Source organism: Lepidochelys kempii, chromosome 25, assembly GCF_965140265.1.
Source record: "Lepidochelys kempii isolate rLepKem1 chromosome 25, rLepKem1.hap2, whole genome shotgun sequence".
Taxonomy (NCBI): Eukaryota; Metazoa; Chordata; order Testudines; family Cheloniidae; genus Lepidochelys; species Lepidochelys kempii.
In genome coordinates this window covers 4,910,043-4,933,331 of record NC_133280.1, presented here as the reverse complement: position 1 = coordinate 4,933,331, position 23,289 = coordinate 4,910,043, and the positions used below count along the sequence as shown (strand labels likewise).

At 59.0% G+C, this 23,289-nt stretch overlaps 1 protein-coding gene across 1 annotated transcript in view; it reads right to left on the bottom strand.

Annotated features, from left to right (window-relative positions):
* Positions 1-23,289, bottom strand: part of LOC140903096 (protein unc-13 homolog A-like) — a 79,965-nt gene that overhangs the window by 54,473 nt on the left and 2,203 nt on the right. Inside the window, exons 3-12 of the mRNA XM_073323849.1 lie at positions 22,445-22,568; positions 21,498-21,571; positions 21,134-21,188; positions 19,059-19,094; positions 17,234-17,444; positions 15,925-16,050; positions 13,121-13,606; positions 8,631-8,730; positions 6,608-6,657; positions 3,045-3,123 (exon numbers count right to left, since the gene is read on the bottom strand). Of these exons, the coding sequence (XP_073179950.1) occupies positions 3,045-3,123; positions 6,608-6,657; positions 8,631-8,730; positions 13,121-13,606; positions 15,925-16,050; positions 17,234-17,444; positions 19,059-19,094; positions 21,134-21,188; positions 21,498-21,571; positions 22,445-22,568 (1,341 nt within the window). The remainder of the gene's footprint in view (positions 1-3,044; positions 3,124-6,607; positions 6,658-8,630; positions 8,731-13,120; positions 13,607-15,924; positions 16,051-17,233; positions 17,445-19,058; positions 19,095-21,133; positions 21,189-21,497; positions 21,572-22,444; positions 22,569-23,289) is intronic.

Below are 23,289 nucleotides of genomic sequence, written 5' to 3'. Positions count from 1 at the left end.
CTTGACTGGGCCTTGGCACTGCAATATATTGTGAATTACAGCAGAGCACGTAATGGTATATAGTCTGTGAATTACGGGAGCGTGTTGGTTAGAGAAGTTAATTACAGGAAGGCACCGGTTGTAAGGGTATGTACTGCTACTTATGGGTGCGTGTGTGTTGTATATTGTGGTATACACAGCTTAAATTAGAAAAGCACGCTCACTCTAATGGTATGGAGATTCTGAATTATGGGGCTGTGCTCCATAAAGTGGAATATACACTGTGAATTACGAGAGTGTCCTGAATGGTGCCATCTATGCGCTGGGAATAACGGGAACGCGCTGGGTGGTGCAGTCTCTGTGCGGGGAACTACGGGAACGCGCTGGGTGGTGCCGTCTATGTGCTGGGAATTACGGGAATGCGCTGGGTGGTGCCGTCTATGTGCTGGGAATTACGGGAACGTGCTGGGTGGTGCCGTCTATGCGCTGGGAATTACGGGAATGCGCTGGGTGGTGCGGTCTATGTGCTGGGAATTAGGGGAACGCGCTGGGTGGTGCCGTCTATATGCTGGGAATTACGGGAACGTGCTGGGTGGTGCGGTCTATGTGCTGGGAATTAGGGGAACGCGCTGGGTGGTGCTGTCTATGCGCTGGGAATTACGGGAACGTGCTGGGTGGTGCGGTCTCTGTGCGGGGAACTACGGGAATGCGCTGGGTGGTGCGGTCTATGTGCTGGGAATTACGGGAACGCGCTGGGTGGTGCCGTCTATGTGCTGGGAATTACGGGAATGCGCTGGGTGGTGCCGTCTATGTGCGGGGAACTACGGGAACGCGCTGGGTGGTGCCGTCTATGCGCTGGGAATTACGGGAACGCGCTGGGTGGTGCGGTCTCTGTGCGGGGAACTACGGGAATGCGCTGGGTGGTGCGGTCTATGTGCTGGGAATTACGGGAACGTGCTGGGTGGTGCCGTCTATGCGCTGGGAATTACGGGAATGCGCTGGGTGGTGCGGTCTATGTGCTGGGAAGATTTCCACTGCCCTTGTGAAGGGATCTGGGAACAAAACTAGAAACCAAATGTTACCACAGAAGGACTCGGACTGATGCCCCGTATTGGACAAGGCCCCTAGAACCTCTGTTAAAGAGACAGCACCCTTTGGAACAGTGACCTCCTCCGCGCTCTCTGAGCAGGCTGACTCATTGCCTAGGAACCCGAGGGGCTGGGGGGCAGACACCCATGGGCCAGCTCTGCGGAGCTAATGGCCCACTTCCTTCAAGGGCAGAAAGTGACACTCCCAACAGGTTTCAGAGTAGCAGCCGTGTTAGTCTGTATTCACAAAAAGAAAAGGAGAACTTGGGGCACCTTAGAGACTAACCAATTTATTTGAGCATGAGCTTTCGTGAGCTACATTGGTTAGTGGTTAGTCTCTAAGGTGCCACAAGTACTCCTTTTCTTTTCACTCCCAACAGGGGAGTCCCTGGGAATCCCAGAAATGCCGGGCTGGAAGGGGCCTTGAGAGGTCCCCTAGTCCAGCCCCCTGCACTGAGGCAGGACCCTGTGAACCTAGACTGGCCCTGACAGGGGTTTGTCCAGCCTGGCTGTGAAAACCTCAGTGAGCCACAACGCAGGGTGAAGAGGGAACAGAGGTAGGCCCCAAGCCGGGACACCTGATCCAACCCTGCTCCTTCTCTCTGAGCCAAGTCACTTTGCTTCCTGGCTTTCTCTCAGCTGATGGTTGAGACGGTCAGGATTTCCCCTGCCTTCTCCATGTCTTGGTTCTCCCCCAGCCCCCCTGCAATTCATACACACTCACTCAGACAGCGTCTGGAGGGCAAAGTCTCCCAGGCGTGTCCGAGAAGAGGCCTTCGCACTGCTGGATGTCCCCAGCTGCAGGCCCAGCTGCTGCGGAGAGGCTAATATCTGAATGGACTTGGGGTGAAATCCTGGCCCCACAGAAGTCAGTGACCAAGCTCCCCTGGGCTTCGCCGGGGCCTGGGTTTCTCTCCTCTTAGCACGCCTAAGAAGGGCTCCAGTGGGTCAGCATTGTGGCAGGTGGGGCCGCTGTTGGGGGGCAGCTGACTGCTAGGTTTTCGCATGCTCGTTCTGTGCTTGGAGGAGCCTGTGCCATCCATGCAGCCAGGGAGTGACGCCCGCTCAGAGACATGGTTCCGGCACCGGCACACCCAGGCTGCCAGGAATCAGGGCCTCGCCCACGCGGTTCTCTGTATCGGCTGCCTGACGGGGGAAAGAGGCCGCAGACCGGCTCTTAAGCCCAGCAGCAGTTCAGCGGCTGCTCAGCGCATTCACACACGGCTGCAACAGCTCCCGTACCTGTCTGGAACCCAGCCCTGCTCATGCCTTGACCTCAGCCTTACCCCGGCCTTGCCTCACCTGAGATAACCCAGTCCTGACCCTCGGCTCCAGCCTCTGACCCTGGCTCTGATGCTGGGCTCTGATTCCTGGCTGCCAACTCCCGCTCTAACCACTGGCCCTGACTCCTGCTCCAACTACCAGGCATGCCCGCCACACCCCAGTCCCGTGCCCCTCCCTGCCCTGTGATCCAGATGCCTCGCTGGAGGCAGCCTGCTGGGGCTCGGTGGAGGTTTTGGGCTGGGTGCGGGAGGGAAGGACCGGGCAGGTGATGCAAAGGGTGCTCTCTCTTTAACCAGGAAGACCACGAGCTCACCAGATCGCTGACTAGTGGGAGGGATTTGCGTCCAGGCTTAATATCAGGCATGCTGTCAATGCAACGCAGAAACTTTACCGCCGCTCCCCTGCGGTACAACCCAGCCAGCCAGCACCACAGGAAAGAGAACAGAAACACAGCCATGTTAAACAGAGCAAGCGAGGCAAACGGGGCGAAGAGCGCCTGAGCCGGATTAAGGGAGGAGGGAGCCACTGACGGGCGAGCGGGGAGGCCGCTACTGATGCTAAGAGAGGCCCCCTCCTCAGAGCGGCAGCCGCACCATCCCTTTGGTTAACCCGGCTCGGGCCAGATCCGCGGCGCACTCCAGCAGGGCAGAGCAGACAAGCCGGGGAAGCCAGCGGCGTTAGGAGGAGCCTCACCAAATCGCTAACTAGGGGGATTGGCTTTCTCTTTCGTATGTCGGGCATGCTGTCAATAATGATCAGACCGCCGCCAGGCCTGGAAGAGAGACAAGAGTCAGAGGGGGCGGGACAGGAAGGGGAGACCAATCGAGACACCCACGCACACACACAGAGGGGCCTGTGCCCTGCCCAGCACCTGGCAGGTGTTCCCGGGCTGCATGCCAGGGTGAGGCGGCGTCTCCCCAGCGGGCAGCGGAGATGCGCCGCACTACTGTATGAAGCAGCCCCTGCCCTACCTGCGTCCCTGCCCCGCAGGGGGGACAGCGGATGGGTCAATGTAGTGCTGGGTCCATTGGCCCCGGCTGGCCCACACCCTGCCCCAAGCCCCCTTCAAGCCACAGAGTGGAAGGCCAGAAGGAACCGCCCGATCAGACAGACGGATTTCCTGTAGATCAAAGCACCAGATCCCACTCAGCTGCCCCAGCATTGAGCCCATCTGTTGTGTCCATTCCTGCCCAGGCTCTCCAGATCCATCCTGCATGGCAGGTGGGTTTGTCCCCGAGAGACAGACAGAGGGGAACAGAGCACGGTCTGACACCGTGCACAAGAGTCACCAGCCGCTCCTGCGCATGTCCCCCTCCCTGTCAAAGAGACCCTGCAGTGGCACGGCCAGGGAGAGACCACCGGGACCACAGAAGCAGCTATGCAGCAGTGAAAGGGCGGGGGGTGGGAAGTGGGGCCGTGCAGGGAGACCACAAACACTAGCTCGGGGCAGGGACGATCACTCCAAGGGCCTCGCTCGGGGTTCGCTCACACCAGTGTGAACAGGGAGGGACTCAGCCAGTGTTCAGCCTTCCACTGAGAAAGGGGGTTTATTCTGAAGAACACAAATGTGAATTTCAGTAAGTTTCGGCCTTTTGTCAATGGTGGTTCTTGGAACTTTGCTCCTATGCTGGTTTCAATGGAAAATGCTGCACACCAGGGCTGGCTTTGGGGTTTCTGAGTTTTTTGCCCCTACTTTGCACAGAAGTGAACAGTGACGCGAGGTGCCCAGGAGCGGATGATCCAGCCCCCTCGCTCTAGAAGGCTCTGTAGGGTGCAATCTCTGCTACTACTACAGCTGCTGTAACTAGTTTGTGCAGAACGTTTTCCCACTAAAACCTCCCAGGTTTGTTGAAAGAGAAATGTTTATGTTAGGATAGAGATATTCAGAGATGTCTGTAAAGGCCATTTACGCTAAGAATGTAGGTGTGATTTTATCACTTAGCTAGTTATAGAGGTATAAAACAAAGAATCAAAATCACAGTCCGCCTGTGTATCGGCCTTCTCTCACTAGGCTAGTCTGAGGCCCTGTTCGTAGGCGAAGGCCTTTGCCTTTGGCAGGGCAGAAGAGGCAGCCACAAGCTGGGAAGCGAATGGGTCACGTCCTCACATTCCAAACTCGTCACATTGAAATAAAGTGCTATTGGGCTGTTAGGAATACAATCCTGTCCTGATAATGCCTATCGCCTTCCTCCAGAGAAAGATGGTTAAAGAAAACTTTTAGTTTGATAGCATCCTGTCTTCTCAATAGTTGTGGTTGTGAAGCCCTCATTTCTCTATGTTTTATCTTTTCTATTGTTAATTTGTCTGGCTCTCTAATTGTTTCTGTCTGCTGTATAATTAATTTTGCTGCGTGTAAACTAATTAAGGTGGTGGGATGTAATTGGCTCGATAATTATGTTACAATATGTTAGGATTGGTTAGATAGATTTCAGTAAAATGATTGGTTAAGGTATAGCTGAGAATATTACTATATAAATTAGGGGCAAACAGGAAGTAAACTGGGATTAGAAAATAAAGAAAAAGGAACTTGGATTTAAGCTTGCTGGAAGTTCACCCCAATAAACATTGAATTATTTGCACCTTCGGACTTCGGGTATTGTTGCTCTCTGTTCATGCGAGAAGGACCAGGGAAGTGGGAGGGTGAAGGAATAAGCTCTCTAACAGTTTAAGTGTCAATTCAGACAAAATCTTTGGATCTTTCCTGCCCTAAACATCAGAGTGGGCATTTTTGTCCCCAAGTGACACTCCGAAACTAAACAAAGTGGTTCTTTTGACTGAAAAGGCTGCTTTGTTTTGGGCTTTTGAATTTAAAGCCAGATAAAGCATTTCACGTTGCAATGTCAATTCAAAACGCAAATGTGCATTTTGCCTCACACTGGCATTTTGTTCTGGGTCGTTGAACGGTTTGTTGTGGCAAGGGAATGGCTGGAAGGGGAAATGAAAAGGCTTGTTTTGTTTTGAAATGTCAGTTAGAAACTTGAAATCTCTCAGGGAAAAACCTGTTGGTTTTCTGACCCACTCCGATAGCTACTTAGGCCAGGCCAGGAGTTCTGGAGACCCAGTGCCACCGCCTTGGGATGGGAGCCAGTGAGAACCAGGTCTGCCCATGTTCAGCAGCCTCAGTACAGAATGCTCTTGCCATTCATCACAGCTGAGCCATGTGTCTTCTGAGGGACTTGGCAGGTGGGGGCTTCTCTGACTCTTTAATTCTGGGTCTCTCCACACAGATCCAGGAGACCAGAGCTCCCTGGAAGCAGGCCCCACTGTATCCGTCATGGGGGAAGCGTGGCTGATACAGCTCCCTGCCTCTCAAGGGATGGCTGGCAGCTTGGCCTCATGCCCTCAGCCAGAGATGTCACTGCTGCTTCACCTCAGCCAGCCAGCCCCTAGGGCAGGGGCTCTCAAACTGGGGGTCGGGACCCCTCAGGAGGTCGCGAAGTTATTACATGGGCGGTTGTGAGTTGTCAGCCTCCACCCCAAGCCCTGCTTTGCCTCCAGCATTTATAATGGTGTTACGTATATAAAAATGTGTTTTTAATGTATAAGGGGGGTCGCACTCAGAGGCTTGGTATGTGAAAGGGGTCACCAGTCGAAAAGTCGGAGAACCCCTACCCTAGGGGAACTCAGCCTCCTCTTCCCCGGGGAAGTCTGACAAGCAGTGCCCTTCCCGAGCAGTTTGGAAGACGGGACTGTGGCATGCCGCCCGGGAAGGGGACCGAATGTGGCATGTCCAGAGAGCAAAGGGCATCACACGCGTCGCTGCTTGGCACATCCTGGGCACTTAGAACACAGAAAGAGGGTGGGAACCTGCTGCAAGGTGCAGCAGAGGGGTCGGTGACAGCCGGATCCACTTGCTCTTTCCTCTTCTTCCCCAGCTTTTTCTGCCCGATTCGTTCCCGTGGAGAAGTGGAGCCGTTTGCTGGCTTGCATCCCGGATGGGTGCTGCTGGGGGCTCGCAGATCTGCACCATGCTCCCTTTGCAGTAACTGACCTGTGCCCAGTGGAACGGCCTACGGAAAAGGCCCATCTCTGAAAAACAGCACTGCTGTGGCTGTCGTAGGCTAGGGAGATGTATCTCGTTCCAGAATGCTCCCCGCCCCACAGGGCCACTCCATAAGGCTCATGTATCCAAGGTGCCCCCCACCCAAGCCGCCAACGCTAGGGAACAGCAGCATTCCTCCCAACAACAGGCTCAGGTTTCGCAGATGCCATGGGGCTGGAAGTCAGAGAGGTTTCAGGTTTGCCCAGTTACTCACCCGCCTTTAAACCACAGCGACTTCGCCTCGCCAGATCCTTCTCCCCGGGCCTGTAGGACAGACAGACAGAGTCAGCGCTGCCTCCTGGACGTGCAGGTAAACCAAGGCGGGCAGCTAGCTGGGGCGAGGCTCAAGCAGCAGATTTACTGGGGCTTCCCTGTGTTGACGAACAAGTGCTTGGAGCACATGGGGAGCGTTGGACAACAATACACAGTGCAGCAGACATGGTGGGGCGGGGGTAAGGTGGATTGGGGGACAGGGGTCTGAACTGGTAATAAAATATATTAGAGAGTCCTGAGATGAATGAGCAAAATAACAGCCGCATTTAACTAAAAGCTAAATTCAACTAGACGAGCAGGAGAAACCAAACGCCCAGCACTCTGGCCATGCAGATTCTAGCAAGGAGCTCTGTTGCCTAGCAGTTTGACAAAGCTGATTAATCCTTTGCTGGTAGCACACAAACTACAGGGACCATGTGCTGGGGTAATCTGGAAGCAAATGAATTGAAGGTTTGACTGGTCTGTTCCGTCCAGTCTTTCTTTTGGAAGACACTGGACTGGCAGAGCACCTATGGGATGCTGAGTATATCTGGGATGGGCTGTTGCAGAGGGATGTGGGTAGAGACCAGATATCCATGGAGGACTTTGCTTTCCCAATTGATTTTTCACTTGCCAGGACTGGGGAAAAAAGATGGGGGAGCAGCAGAGCCTGGGGGAGAACGGGAGCAAACACCAGGGAAGGCACCTCAGTGTGGCACCCCATCCTCCCTGCGTGTGCACACACACCCACACACACCGACGCACACGCTCACACACACAGCAGGATGGGCACACGCAGCATGGGTCCAGGTTCAATCAAACATGCTTACCTGCATGCGGGCCACCGCCCTGCCCCGCGGGGAGGGGAGAGGCGGCCACAAGGGCCAGGGTGGTGAACAACTGAAAAGAGAAGCTGCGGGGGGGGAATCGACGCCCCAGGGGGGCGAATCCGGAACCAAAAGAAAAAGAAAAGATGGAGGATGGAGTCTAAAAACAGAACAAAAAATGGTCAACTCAATAAAAGCGACAGAGGGTGGAGGTGGGGGAGGGAGCCACGTGGACAGATCAACGTCTGCACGAACCAGACACATCCAGAAGTGAGCCCTGCTTCAGTGCTCTGTACTCTACCCTTCTCCTGGGGAAGAAGTCCTGCTTGGGGGCTAGGGGCCTGTCTACACAGCACCCGAGCTAGCCTGAAGCCAGTGAGTGCAGCTGGCAGCTGGAAGACAGCACAGCAGGGGCTTCAGCTTGGGTAACCCAAGCCCAGTGCGGACTCAGGGTCCACACTGGGCCCGCTAGCCCACTCCAAAGCCTGTCGTCGCTTAGCCACGCCCACTGGATTCAGGCCAGGTCAGGGAGGCTGGCCCATGCCCACCTTGGGCTGTGTAGACGTATCCTGAAGTCCCAGTTCAGCAAACGGGCCACTGACTTCACTGGGAACATGCAGCTCTTCAGTGCTTTGCAGGGCTGGGCAGGGCTCGGCTCTGCCCAGAGCTCCTTCTCCTGTTCCCCCAGCCATCCTACCCGCCATCTTGGCCAAGTCTCCAGCACTCCAGGGCTGTGCACTAGCCGCCCCGGCACTTGCTCTGCGGGTGGGACTGGGGTCAAAGGCAGGTTCTAGTTAGATGAAGAAACCTCCTGCTCCTTTCCATGGAGGGTGGCTTGGTCAGTACTGCCCAGCTGATGGCAAGGAGGCCCTGAGCCCATGATCTCCGGCAAGGGCAAATGGGAGAAGCTAGGGGGGCTTTCACCCTCGGTTGGGACCCACCAGGCCCAGTGAACCAGGGCTGCACAAGGCCATGCCTTTGCGAACCCCCACCCCTTGCTAACCCCCTCCCCACAGCCCCAGGAGTCATCTACCGTCCGATTCCAACCCAGGGCTGCTCTGGCTAGGGAAAGTCATCAACCTGTCTTGTCTAAGTCCTCTTTGAACAGGTCCCTGCCAGCCCCCTGTCAGCTGGTGAGGGCAGGAGGGGCGCACTCACCTCTTGCAGCTGCATGCAAACCTTGTTGAATGCTCTTAACCACTTGGCCTTGGCCTGGGACTTGGCGTCCTGGACTTCCACATCCTCCCGCTCTCTGAAACTGGACAGACAGAACAAGCATTTAGTGGGGCCTCACTCGGGGTGGGGGGGAGGGGGGGGTCTCAGACCCAGCCTGGGGGGTGGCACCCGCCAACTTACACGGACACCCATGTCTGCAACTTTCCTACAGAGCCAGAGTGTTTGATGAAGGCATCTGGCTACAGATGGGTGTGTGTGTGTGTGTGTGTGTCCGTCTTGCTTTTTGTTTTAGCTGTTTAGCCAATGTTGCACGAACTATTTATTTCCAGTTCACCAGCGATGGGATCTTCAGCATGCCTGGAATTCAACTGGAATTAGCTTAACATCTCTGCAAAGGCAAAATGCTCTTGTCTACCCATTTTTTGCTTTGCCCTCCAGGGCATGGCACTGCTGACACACAGTCTATGGGAAGGCTGCATGGTAGAGGTTGCTCACCTCCCTCTGGGCTGGTAAGGGAGAAAGGAGTGGCATTTAACAGGTTGTGTTATCCAGAATCAGACGTGATCAAAAATTAAGCCATTAACACAAACAAGTGAGATGCAAAGGGAAGGGAAGTGATTTGGCTGCAGTCCTGCTGCAAAGCTGGGAACAGAACCCAGGAGTCCTGACCTCCCAGCCTCATATTTCCTTTGTGGGCCCTGCCCTGGGGCATCGACACGAAATTAGTGATAGGAAAGCTCCGAAAGTTTGGCGGTTCAAGTTCAGGTAAGCACCCAACAACCATGACTGCTCCTCTGAAAGGTCACTTGGCTTCTGCGCTATCCAAGCCCCTTGGAGCTGCCAAGCCAGGCTGGAAATCTCCCTCCCAGTATCACAGGGTCTTACAGCTCCTGCATGGGCTGGGACTCAGACAGGAAAGAGCTGGAGGCACCGTACTGCGGAACTTCTGCTTCTGGTCCCAGGAGACCCAGGATGTGCAGAACTGCACTGAAAATTAAACACCAATCCCTCCAGGAAAGGCTGTCAAAGATTTCTGCCCAAACGCCATCCCATATCTCGAGTCATTTAATCCAGTCAAGTAAGTGAACAATGTCTCAGGAGGATTGGAGTCTGCAACCATTACTACAGACACACAGACTGCTATCACTTGAGCTGGAGGAGTAACCGTTAGGGGTAAGTAGCAGTAGTAGGCTGTTATCTTCTATGCTGACCCCCCCGCACTGGCGGGAGACATTGAGTGCAGAACACACACTTTACAAGTATGTTGCATTCAGCATGCAAGATGAGGCCAACTTTATGAGAATCATCTGAGATTCCCCATCCCTTCTTAATTTTATAAATATATATAATTCTAAAGCTCACTATGTGCTCTTTTAAATCAGAGCTTCGGTCTATAATTTAAACAAAGTAAAAAACCCAAGAAAGAAGTCTGTGGCTGCATCCCCTCCATTTTGGAACAATTCTGCTCACCCAACCATAGAAAAATAGACCTGTTTAATATTAAAAGCAGAGACTAACATCCGTGAATTATTCACATCATTCCAGGGATGCAACCATCAAATTTCTTCATCTCTGCAACTCAGGAGGGTATGGACGGGCTTTTATCTGCAGCCTGGAAATACAAACACCCTCCAGGAAGTTTTCTTCCTGCTTTAATACATGTGACAACACCCAGGTATCAGACTGATGCCCCTCCAGAGCCCCCATGGCTCTGGTCCAGTGAACACCAGAGCCACCCCAGGGTCTACGTGACTCCAGTGCAGTGAACTAAATCCTACACTGGTTGGAAACCCGGTAAACGCCAGTGCGGCAGGAAGGCTGCACTCATGCAACCAGCAAAGCAACTGCTGTGGGCTCCTCGGAAAGGGTGAGTGGTTTAAAGGGACACGGCCAAGTGAAAACTTTTAAAGGTTTAAAAAGAATTAAAAGAGGCCAAAAATTGGCTGAAAGTTAGTTCCTCCATCCAGAGTTGGGAACCTGAACAAAAGGGGCCTGATTTTCCAGAGGGGCCTAGCCCACAACATTGGACCTTCCCCCTCCCACGGGAGGGACCTTCATATGGGGGGCAAATTGGACCCTTTCCATTCCAACCAAAAGGGGAGCTTTACCCCACCTTGTGGAAATGCCGGCCGGCCCATCAGTGCCGTTCCTGCTGGCTCAGGAACGGCCAGACCAGGGGTGATGTGCGGAACACTTGTGCCTTAGGTGAAATGAGACACCGAGCTTCTTTCCACCTGACTCTGATGGGGGTTAAAGAGAATACAGTCAGCGCTCGCCTCCCAGCATGGCTGGCTGCAAGTGCACATGTAGGCGCTACCTCTGAGCGCAGGCTGCCTCTTCTGCTTGTGTGAGTTTTTCATATTGTTTTGTATGAATATTGAGGGTGCCTCAGTTTCCCCTGGGTGGTGCATGTTGACTGGGGGGAGAGGGATGGGTTGTTTACTCTTTGCAGAGACCCAGAGATACAGGCGTGATGGATGCCTAGCTGCCTGGGGGCCATGGAAAGTCCCAGAAGACAATGGTCACTCCAATTGCCCGGACTCTTGGCACCTAGCAACAAACAACCCTGAACGGCCCACCCTCCTTAAGAAGCCAGCCGAGTGTGAGCAGCTGGAGGACAAAGGACTGAGGAGGGACCAGGTGGGGTAGGTAAGTGTGGGCTGCTGGAGGCAGGGAAAAAGGTTTAGAGGGTCTGGATTGACCCCGATGAACTTTGCTGTAACTTTCTGTTCTCTATGGTAACTAAGGACTTTCTACGCTGTGTTCCAGACAGCTGTTACAGGGGCAGGAAGTTGGGGTGCACTGCTCCCTTTGGAGGTGCAAGTCTTCCCCAGGTGTCCAAGCCAGGTGGACTCGCTGTGGGGAGCTCACGGCATGACCCAGGGGGGCTGAGGCTCTGAGGTTCGGTCCCAGGAGCAGTGAAGCCGAGGGGCTGACCCCAGCGGCTGTGTGACCCTGCGGGGGCTGATCCCCTGAAGAGGTCCTCCCAGGGACTTTTGCAGAGCTGTCTGAGAGCACCAGACCTGTGGACAGCTTGGCAGGCCCTTCACTGCTTGCAGCTCGCTGTGCCAAAGGTGCCCAGAGCTGTGACAGAGCAGACCCAAGCTCAGCACCCAGCTCCGGGGGCTTCCCTCTGTACCAGGCTTTTCCTCCCAAGCCTTTCCCCTGGGCGCTGGCCCCAGGTCAGCTCTGCCGGCCGGAGGGGGTGGGGCAGCGCTCCCGGGGCAGGCAGCATGTCTGGTCCTGTGTTGTCTGCCCCTGCTCAGAGCAGGTCTGGGTGCCACAGTGGTAAAGGCATCGCCAGCTTGGGATCGAGGCACCACAGCTGCTTCAGGCTGCTGGGGCCCAGGTCCTGGGGCTTGCTCCAGCTGCTGCTGGCATAAAGGGAAAGGCTCCGTGGGCACCAAGGAGAACAGGACGGGGCCCTAAGCCTGGTTCAGAACGTCAGCCCGGGCCCCTCCTCCATGCCTATGGCCCGGTCGCCGTGCAGCAGTGGGGTGCCCAGCAACCAGCCAGCCTGGCACAGGGCACACTCATGGCAGCCACATGCTCCCCCCGGGTCATGTAGCAGTGGGCCACAGTGTGCAAGGAGCTCATGTCCCCACTAGTATGCCAGCACCAAGGGTCACTAGTGTGACCTCCCCATGGGTCACTAGCGTGCCGGCCCCACGGGTCACTAGTGTGACCTACCCATGGGTCGCTAGCATGAGTTCCCCACGAGTCATTAGTGTGCTGGGCCCATGGGTTGCTAGCGTGAGCCCCCCACAGGTTGCTAATGTGCTGGCTCCACGGGTTGCTAGCATGCTGGGTCTCCCGATCGCTAGTGTGATCTCCCCATGGGTCACTAGCGTGAGCTCCCCACTTGTCGCTAGTGTGCTGGGCCCGTGGGTCGCTAGTGTGACCTCCCCATGGGTCACTAGCGTGAGCTCCCCACTTGTCGCTAGTGTGCTGGGCCCGTGGGTCGCTAGTGTGACCTCCCCATGGGTCACTAGCGTGAGCTCCCCACTTGTCGCTAGTGTGCTGGGCCCGTGGGTCGCTAGTGTGACCTCCCCATGGGTAACTAGCGTGAGCTCCCCACTTGTCGCTAGTGTGCTGGGCCCGTGGGTCGCTAGCGTGAGCCCCCCACAGGTTGCTAGCGTGCCGGCTCCACGGGTCGCTAGCGTGACATACACACCATGAGTTGTTACCGCCAGCTATGGCTCACGCCCATCGTGGCCGCCCAGGACCAGTGCAGGGACGGGGCACGCCAGAGAGCTGGCCCTGCGGACACAGCACGCTGCCAGTCCGAGCCCCGGGCTTTACGTTCCAGTTCCCTGGGCCAGCACAGGTCACTGCACGGCTCACCCCAGCCAGGCCCAGCTGCCTGGCCCCAGGGTGGGTGAGCACCGTAGGCAGCCTGGAGACCTACAGGAGAAAACGCCACCCACTTGGGAGCCCTTCCTCCCTCTGCCAGCGCCCCCCTTCCTCCTCACCTCTCGGCTGGCTTTGGGGGCTCCGGCGCTCTCTCTGGGACCGGGGGTTCCTCCGCTGCTGGCTTTCCCTGGGGGATCTCCGGAGTTTCCTCCAGGACATAAGCGGCCTTCTCCTCCTTCCTCTCCTGCTGCTGCTTCTGTGCTGGCACCTGCTGCTTGACCGGCGGCTGTGGGTAGGGCTCGCGCTCCAGGGGCTTGGCCTCGTCCGCCTCCTGGTCCCGCAGCGGGGCGGCCCGGGCCTGGGGGTAGTCCCGCTCGTTCTCGCTGTAGTCCTCGTCCTCCTCCTCAGGGTAGAAGTCCTCCTCCCAGTGGGGCGAGTCGTCGTGGTAGCTGACGGAGCTGTGGCAGGAGTGGTAGGAGTCCCCGTCCCGCTCGTCCAGCTCCGAGCCCCGCAGGCTCTCGTTGTCGGGGTCGAAGTCATCGCTCAGCTGGGAGCTGCCTTGGCTCAGCTCCCCGGACGAGGCATAGTGGCTGCTCCCGGTGGGGCTGTGTGGGGGTGGGATGGAGGGGAGAGGACAGAAAAGGCTTAAAATGAGCCTGTGGGTCCCAGCCGGTTCCCCCTGCCCCATCCAGCTGGCTGTATCCTTCCCCAGGCTGCCGGAGCCTGGCCGCCAGGCGGCGCCGCTGAGGGGAGGCGTGCCAGGATGGGCCCATTGGTACCCGCCTGCGGCTTGGGCCCGCGGGTGAGCCGGCAGCGGGGGCAGGAAGAGGGAAATGTCGCCGCTTTCCAGTCCTGCTCCTCAGCTCAGGAGGCACCGGAGGGGCCCAGTGCCACGCCGCTGCTCTGGCCCCGATCCTGGGCCTCACGGCTGGGCCGGAGAATGGGAAATTGGTGGGGGGGCCTGCAATCGGCGGCTGGCCAGTTAGGCCGGGGTACCTCAGAGACCCCTTGCCCATCCTCTCAGCAGCCCCCAGGCGGCAGGCAGAGCAGACGTGCCTCTGTCAGCCAAGGCACGCGGTGCCCCCCTGGGAGCGGCGCTGCACGGGCAGCCGGGTGTAGCCCATGCCCATGGTCCCCCCCCACGTCCCCGCCCACGTGCCCTTTCCGGCCATTCCCTCTTCTCCCCATCACTCGCTCCTCCATCGCGCTCAGAAATCCCTCAACTCTTTCTCCTCCCCACAGCTCCTCTCTCCTGCCCTCCTTTCCGCCCCCCCCATCCCACTGCCTCTCCGGCACACCGCCCCACTGCCCAGCTCCTCCGCCAGCCTGGCCTGGCCCCCGCCCACCCCAGACACGCTCCTCGGGCCTCTCCCCACAGGCCGAGCCCACTGCTCAGGGATCCGGTCAGGGGGAGGCTCCGGGGGAGGAAGGTGGAGGGCTCAGAGGGAGGGGGTTCGGGGAGAAGGGGGTCTTTGACAAACCAAACCACTGGACACAAGGAGGGACAAAACCAGGGGCGATTCTCCGAGCACCACAGCAATCGCGGTGCCTCCGAGCGGAGAGGCTCACAGTAAGCGCGCATGCAGACATAGTACAGGGACACGCCTGGGGATAGGCCGACACCACATCTCCGGCACCGGCAGTGGGGGGTGGGCACGCACACACCGGCACGGGTACCCTTCTGGCCAAGCCCCACGTTCGGCAGGAAGCCGGCTGGAGGGGCCGGTTGCCTGGCCTGGGAGAGTATGGGTGGCTTGCGGATGGACGCACCGGGGGAGGTCATCCAAGCTCACAGAGCTGGGACTCATCACCGAGGGGACCCGGCCAGGTTGTGGCAGAGAAGAGAGGTAAGACCTCCCCACTCCGGGCTCCTCAGCACCCAGAGTCCCCCTCACCAAACCCCACCCCCCAAAAGAGAATTTAAAGAGCCAGGAAAATGCTCAAAAGCACAGGAGTCACCCCTCCCATGTGGGGCTCCAGGCCCCAATCCTGTAAAACCCCGAGCGCATCAAGGTCTCAGGATCAGGCTTCCCCAGGCAAGGGTAGGTGTCCTCAAATGCATTGCACATTCTCGTCAGTGTTTCCTCCCCATGAGGCCTAGAGCTACCCTGCCAGGCAGCTACCCTGGCCCCTCGCTGCTTAAATCATTCACGGGCCACCCGGGAGGGAGCCAGCAGCAGCGCTGAAGCTGGGCTCTGAACGTTGGTCGTGCATGGGTGGAGGGTGTGCTGAGATCTGGAGCCTGGCTTCCCACCCTGCTGAGCGCTCCGGGAAACTGCACCCCGGAGATTTGGTCCGACTGGGGAGGCCAGTTAGATGGGGCAATGGGGACCCCAAGCAAGGGGCGGCCGACCCCACCTTTGGGGTGGTGAGAATGGGACTGGTCAAAGGACCAAGGCTGCGTGGGCCGACCGAGCCAGCCGCACGCCCAGGCCACAGGGGGTGAACAGAATGCCTTCAATCCCAGCCAGGTGAAGGAAGCTGCCAGGCTCCATCCTGCCCCCTTTAGGTATTTCTCCCCCCCCCACACTGGTTCTGGTTCTGTCAAAGCAGCAAGGACAATGCCAACCTGCTCAACTGGCATCAACTGCCCGATGGCCAGGGAACCCTGCTTCAGGGAGAACCCTTCAGAGAATCGGTCCGGTCCCTTGGCTCGGGCATCTCTCTCTGCAGCTGGGATGCATGTGCAATGCACTTTACACTGGACACCGCGAGGGACCCACGCAAAGGAGCCTTGTCATTTCCCCCCGGGGCCGATGAATCTGATACGCAGGAGTGGCCGGGGAGGGGGGAGGCAGCGGGTAATTCCGGCAGCCACCTGGGGCTGCCATTGCCGGGACTGGTATCGGCCTAACCCGGGCGGCAAGGACCCACCACAGCACGCTGCATCAGGCACAAGGCTAGAGACAAGGTAGAGACCCACCTCTCCGATAGGTCTAGGGACCGCCTGCTCTCAAGGGAGAACTGGCGGCTGGCCCGCCTGCTCGACTCAGAGGCGGACTCAGCGTCGCTGGGCCCGTTTGTGGCAGAATCGACGCTATCGTAGCGTCTGCCGGGGAGGAGAGGAACATGGTCAGCAACGGTCACCCGGGAACCAACGACCCCACAGCAGACAATGAGCTCCCAGTAGGGCCGCGCCGCATGAAACCGCCTCTCCTCGGGGCCGCGCCCCTGGCATCCGCCCACACACCGACGGAGCCATGGCACTGGGGGTCCTGTGGCCATTCCCCCCATGCCCGAGGGAGTGTAGGATTTTGGGGGAGGGCTAGGAGGGTATTCCCCAATCTGGGATCTCCCTGAGGGTGGGAGTGAGGGGTCTTGAGGCTGAACGCTGAAGAGCAGGGAGGCTGTGCGGCCAACAGATAGATTGGTGCAGGGAAGGCAGACGACATGGAAACTTCCCCCGACAGCTCTGCCAATGTGGACAGCCCGGCTACACTTCCAGGCTGGGCCCAGACAGCTCCACAACGTCTCTGTAACATCTTCAGCTACTCCACTCCTGGTCCGTCCTGCACAGCCCTGCCCGAGCACCTAAATCCTGATCAGCGATAGCCCTGCCCTCGGTGTCTCCAGAGTGGAGAGGACTGTCCCTGGGACTTGGATGGATCCCCCAAACCTTCATCTCCCCGATGTTTCTTAGGGTTTTGCTTTACCCTTCAGTAATTCTAACGCTAGCCAGGGATTAGATGGGGAGGAAGCACTGGTTAGTCAAACTCCACCCACAATCCCAAACTCCGCCCACAATCCCAGAATAGCTGTTTCTACTACCACAGAACAGTGAACAAGGGCACCACTGGAGCCCATCATTAGGTTTCAGAGTTAAACATCCAGCGAGAGGAATGCAGGCAGCCGCTGGCCCCTCTCCTCGGGCAGCAGGTTCTAACTGCCCGCATCCGCGCAGCCTCCGGGGCTTTCCCCACAGAGCCTGGATTTTAATTTTGAATGAAAGCTAAGATTCTGGAGGAAGCGGCTGGCGTCGGCACAGAAATGCTAGGGTGGGCACCACTGCATACCAGCTCTGTCCAACCTGTGCCAAGAGCTCTAGATAATCTGCCCAAGGGCAAGGCTTTTCTCCTCCTCCGAGACAGCTCCCTTCCCATCCATCTCTCTCCCCGTCATTGTTGCAGCATAGCCTGGCCTAACCTCTCCCACCTGATGGCTGGGGCTGCCAACCACCACATATCTGCAGCACTTGCCTTCCGAGGGCCGGCGCCGGCCTTCCCCAACTCTACCTGATGGGCCGCTGATCCGAGTAGTCCACCTCGTAGCTCTGCACGGAGTCCGTGTACGAGTCGCGGGAGCTCTGCTGCTGGTGCCTCATGGGATACTGGTGGACCGAGGCATTGGGCTGGGAAGTGGTGTAGTACGGAGGCGGGATGCTATTACTGGTCTCGCTTCGGTAATCGCTGTCCCGGTCATCCATGGTGCTGTCGGGGTCGTCATCTGCAAAGGGCCGGCTGCCACCCGTGAGTGTTTTGCATGGGAAGGGGCCAGAGGCCAGAGCATGACAGAGAGGCCTGAGATAGCCACTGTCTCAGCAGCAAGGACAATGCCAACCTCTACTGCCCGGCTGGCATCAGTGAGAACCGAGCCACTGCTTCAAAGGCCCCCGCCTCTGTGGGACTTTCTCCTAGGAGACTCAGCTGGAAGACACCGACTGAGGCCTAGAGAGGGGCCTACGCTTGGTGGGCGCTGATGTCCAGGGCACTGCCAATGCCCAGAAGCTCTGGGTATCCAGCCCCGGCTGTGTGTGTGGGAAGAGGGGCACTGGCACCTGCTGGGTACACAGGGAAGTTTCATGCTCCGGTAGCCGATGGCTCTGACCAAAGCCAAGCTGCCCCGGTGCGCCCCAGCAGCAGTCTGCCTCCGTGTGCCCGTTCACCCTGATCCACAGCCCACCCCCTGTGCACAGACCGCTGGCAGAGGCTAGACCCCGGTGGCTGGGCACCATGCCAGCTCCCCAATCCTGCAGAACTCTGTCCCGCTCAAGGCTGCCCTCCGTCACCTCTTAGGGCTCCTTTCCGTTTGGAGGGAGTGGGCCTGACACAGGAGTTCGAGGCCACACGGTTCCACCTGGTGCCTGAGCACTGGTGGGCACGACTGAGCCGTGTGCTCAGCTGGTGCATTGGAGCGGGTGGGGCGGAGTCGAGGAGGGGGATTTAGACGGTCGAGCTCTGTGCATCTTACACTGGAGCGTCGTTCCCAGCTTGGGCAGATGTCAGCAGCGTGGCCATGGTGCCGTGAGCGGGAGGTCAAGGCCTACCACATCCTCCAGCCTGGGAGCGCCCAGGGCCTTCAGGGCATCAACCCACCAAGCTGCCTTCCCCCAGCCCGCAAGGACCTTCCACCTTCCAGGGGGTGGAGTGCAATGGGATTCCTTATCCTGGTGAATCAGCCAGAGCCGCTACCCCAGCCTGGGAGGGAGGGGAGGGAATGGGAGTATACATAAGGTGGGAGGGGAGAGGGGGAGGAAGAGATGGAGGAGGGGTCTACAGGATGCCGACTTACCCCTACTGCTCTCCTGCCTTGGAGAGGCAGGGGGTCCCTGGGCAATCCCCTCTGGCTGGTGCCCATGGACCAAGAAAAGCCCAGTGCCCTGTGTCCGGGCCCGGCGTGCTGGGATTGACCAAAGATTGCAATGCCATCTGCATGCTGCCCCATCCCCCTGAGCCCAGCCTCCCTGCCCCGGGGACGGTCCATCCACCCACCCCATTTAAAAAAGCATTTGTAGACAGTCCTGTGCCCCTCTATCCAGAAGCACTGGGGAGACGTCCCAGCTACATGAAAAGATGAAAGCCAGGCAAGGCCAAGGCAGAGGTGAGGCTAGTCCCAGGCCCCCCTGCATTGCCCGCTAGTCATGCCACTCCCTGAGCCACCTGGACCCCTCTGCTCCCCTGCACGGCTCTTCTGTTTTAGCCGCCGGGCCTTAGGGGGCCAGAGGCAGAATGCTCCTCCCCCTGGTTGGGGGTGGATGCATGGGCAGCCCTTTGGGAGGCCAGTGGGTAGGAAAGGGGGGTGCCACCTGCATTCGGGGCAAGAAGGCGATCAGATACTTACTCTGCTGCTCTCCCCAGCCAAAATAATTCCAGTTGCCTATAAAGAAAAGGGGCAGAGACAATAAGATGGACACGGCTGTGGGAGGAGGTGTTAGAGCCCGGGTGGGACAACCAAGCCCCATTTAGAGCCAGGCCCAAAGCAAACCCCCAGCTTCCCCCCGCAGCCCCGACGCTCAGACTCCGGCGCTACGCCGGGCTGAGTCGGGGTTCTGGCTCCAACCCCGGCCCCCACCAAGTGCTGGGGAAATTCAGACCCTGAGCTGAGCGCCGCATCCTGGGCCCCTCTCTGCCGTAGGCTCGGAGAGGGCGGATCAGGCACGCTGCAAGGACATGGGGAGAGCAAGGTTTCGTGGCAGGAGAGGACTGGGGGAAGAGCGGGGGTTTGTGAGAGACAGATCCAGATGTTCGGAGCAGGCTGGGAGAAAGAGCATAGGGCGGGGGAGTGGTTCTTAAATCCTGGTGGATCTGGGTCGCCTCCTTCTCACCCCGGATGGGGAGTGGGAGGGGCCGGGGTGTTCTGCTGTGGGGCTGCTCCGGGCATCCCGAGCCCCTCTTTCTGAGCCTCCCACCCTCCCCGGGAAGAGAGAGCCTGGCACTGGGCCCTGAAGCCGCCATCTCCACATTCAGGGCCTGGGGGGCCCCGCTCCCTGGCCAGATCTCGGCTGGTCATTGTTCTCCGAATTCGTCAACACGAGCGTGCCAAAAAGACCCACAAGCCGTTCGGCCAGAGCCCACAGCTGCATACGCAGCTCCCCAGCCTTCGTGCCACAGCGAACCAGGGGAAGAAAGCCTGGGGCAGCAGGAGGGAGCAAACGCAGGAGGCCGGACGCCACGCTGAAGGACGTCAGCAGAAGCAGGGGTGAGAACCCCTCACGCCTGGCTCAGATCTAATGGGGCAGAGTCATCCTTGGGGTAACCCCACTGACCTCACTGGCCTTAGGGCAGGAGAGAATTAGGCCCACTGACCAATTTGCCTCAACGCCCAGCCCTTTGAGGTGGGTGTGATGACTCCCATGTCGCAGAGGGGGAAACCGAGGCATGGAGTGTCGGCAGGCTGGGGGAAGTGACTGGTTCAAGGTCACCCAGCGACTCTCCTGCCAGCTGGGCTGGGTGGGGCCACATCTCACTGCAAGGCCAAGAGATTTGGGGAGGATCGAGTCCCCAACTCTGCCTTCATGTGGGCACCTCCCTACCTCAGATGCTCCGGCCCTGATGCCTTAGCTCCTTCCCCACGTGAGCAGGGCCACCCAGACCTAGCTTCCTCCAGGCTCGGTGCTACTCGGCCAGATCCGACCCTCCATGCCGTGGCTTTATCTCCCCTCGGTGAGTTGGGCCCTTCTCCCTAAGCCACTGCTGAGTCCCCATCCCTGTCAGCTCTTCCTCAGCCCCGTCCCAACTGCTCCCTGCCCTTCCTGCTCCCCCCTCTGTTCAGGCAACCTGCCTCCCCGACGCGGGCCGAGCCGAATGGACCCTGCTCCAAAGCTTCCCAGACCAAGGCAGAGGATGGGAGCGGAGGAGAGCGAACACATGGCAGAGGAGGGGAGGGAGACAGAGCAGGAGGAAGGAGAGAGGGAAGGGGGCCAAGGACTTCGGAGGAGGGGGATCATGTCTCCAGCGACCGAGGCCGAGTCCCTGCTTCCCTGGCTGGGGCGTGTCGTCAGCCCAGACCCCTCCCCAGCTGTCGCCCCCTTGCAGGAACGCTGCCAAGCTGCAGCTGCTGACCCAGAGGGGGCGACGCGCAGGGTGCGGGTGAGAGGCGTCGGCCCCATGCTAATCAGGTTGGGGGGGGGCCATGCACGGGAACTGGGTGGGGACCATGAGTTGGGGGGCAAGGGAGACACAGGCCCTATGATCATCCTCATCCCACCTCACCTGGTGGGGGTCAAACAAATTCCGGGGTGTTGCACAGAGTCAGGAGATGCCACAAGCTCCTCCCACCCCCCAGCTCCGTCCAGGCACCATCCAGCCCCACAGGGGTCTGGCCCGAGAGGCGCCTGTGACCCAGCTCTGCGGGAGCGGGCGGGTCACAGACCCAGAGGAGTTGGGGGCTGGATGCTGGAGGTGATCGGTACTTACAGCACGGGGAGCCGGGCACGGGGAGCGGCTTGTCCTGCTCCTCCTGGAACTCGTACTGGGGAGAGAACAGAGGGATGGTCACGGGCCCCCCAGCCAGGCAGTCTCCGGCCCAGCCCCCTCCCCCTGGTCCCGCAGCCCTTCAGGGGGTGACCCCCAGGGCACTCAGTGCAGATCCCTGCGGGATGCTCTGATTTCCTGCCCCGTCCCCCTGGTCCTGTCTCTGCCAGTGAGGCCCTGGCACGCTCGCCCAGCCAGGCGCCACCCGCATGCACACAACCCAGCAGTGCTGGGGGGCGGGGGGAGCTGAGGACACACACAGGGGATCAGGGCCGGCAGGGGGTGCCAGGCCCCAGAGCTGACTTACATCGTCCTGATCCTTCATAGCATTCAGCTGCTCCAGCTTCTTCGCCCAGTACCTGGCCTCCTCCTCGGGGATGTCTGAAAGCAGAGAGGCCCCCTTGCCAGCAGCCTGTGGGGTCTCTGCAGCCCGGCCCCTCCCTCCCAACGCAGCCCCTGGGGCCCTGCATATGGGGGCCCACTTCTGGAGCATGGGACCGGCCTCTGGCTGGGCCTGCAGCTGAGCAGAGGATGGCGGGGAGAGGCAGCCTGTGCTGGGGGTGGGGGTGGGGGTGGATCTGTGGGGCATGGAGGGAAGGGGGGTGGCAAGGCTGGGCCAGAGGAGATGGGAGAGAAATTGTCGTCCCAGCCTTACCCCCGATGCTGGCTTGTGGCGGGCGACGGCGAAATCTGCCCTTACAGGGAGCCAGCGATGTCACTGCATTGATTGTTGGCATCAATTCACCAGGGGAAAGGACCAGAGGCTGGGACCGAGATAGGCAGGAGCCAGGGCTCCCAGCTCCAGCCTGGGGAGTGGGAGTGGAGTTGGGGAGCCCCACACTCCGATCAGCTCGTCACCGGAAGGGAAAGGAGGGTGGAGAGGAGGAGCTGTAAGCTGGGCACACGGCGTGAGGGAGGGGATCCAGGAAAGGACTGTGATGATGCCCCTCAGTCCTGACCCCTGGGCTCGCCCCACAGTTCTGCCAGTGCCCCTCAATCCTAAACCACAGGCCCAGCTATCCCAGCCCTGGGCTCGCCCCACTGCTCTGCTGGTGCCCCTCAATCCTGAACCACAGCCCCCATTGTGTTTCCAGTTTTGGGCCCCCCCAACTCTTTCAATCCCCCCTCATCTACACATCTGGGGTGTGAGGCAGGAAATATCCCCAAGGAGGGAGAACCCCAGGCACACGGATCGGGATGGGGGCACAGGCCAGGAGCCCCTCTTGCCCCCTGGCCCTGAGGAGGGCACCATACCGAGCGGTAACTCAAAGCGGGTGTCCAGCAGGATGCGGTGGAAGGTGGGGTCCTTGGTGCCAGAGATCTCATTGTCAGTCATGATGACCTGGGAGTCGAGGGTGAGCCATTCCCCGGGGCCCTCCTAGGGGAGAGAACTGGGGGGTCAGGACAGATGCCAGGGGAACGAAGCTCAGTTTAGACTCTCCCAGCCTGGCAAATAACCCAGTCATGCTCCCCTGCTCTGGCCCTTTCATGGGGCTAAGCCTCACAGCTCTGTGTGCTGGGGGAGGGTCTGTTACTGGGGGGGGAAACTGAGGCACAAGTGGGGAAGCGATTTCCTGAGCCAGGAATGGAACCCAGGAGTTGGGAGTCCCAGACCCCTGCTCTCCCTCCTGCTAGCAGCAATAGCGAAGAGCTGTGCTGTCTGGACAGCCATGTCCCATCCACCTGCCCCCTGCCTCGAGCCCCCCTTCAGGAGAAGACGATTTGAGGCAGTGCCAGGTCATGGAGCATGCAGGAGCAGTACCAGGGCAGGGAGGCTAAATCCCTGGCCTGCCCCATGGCGCCTTAGAGCATCGACCGCTTCAGAGGGGACAAGGGCTTGGTCCACAGGCTCATCATTAACCCTTTGCACCCTGGAGACTCCTCCTCCCTGCCCCCCCCCCACCTTGCTTTCCTCCCAGCTGCTGGAAGAGAACCTCAAATCCCCCTGGCTGACTCTGCCCACCCCCAAGCAGGTGGACACCTGCTCTTCCCCACCTGTCTCCTGGCACCACCAGCCTGGCTCTGCCAGGAAGTGCCCTGTGGGTTAGGAGGAGGCTAAGCCTCGGCACAGGAAGGGGACTTCGGGGTCCAGGGGACGG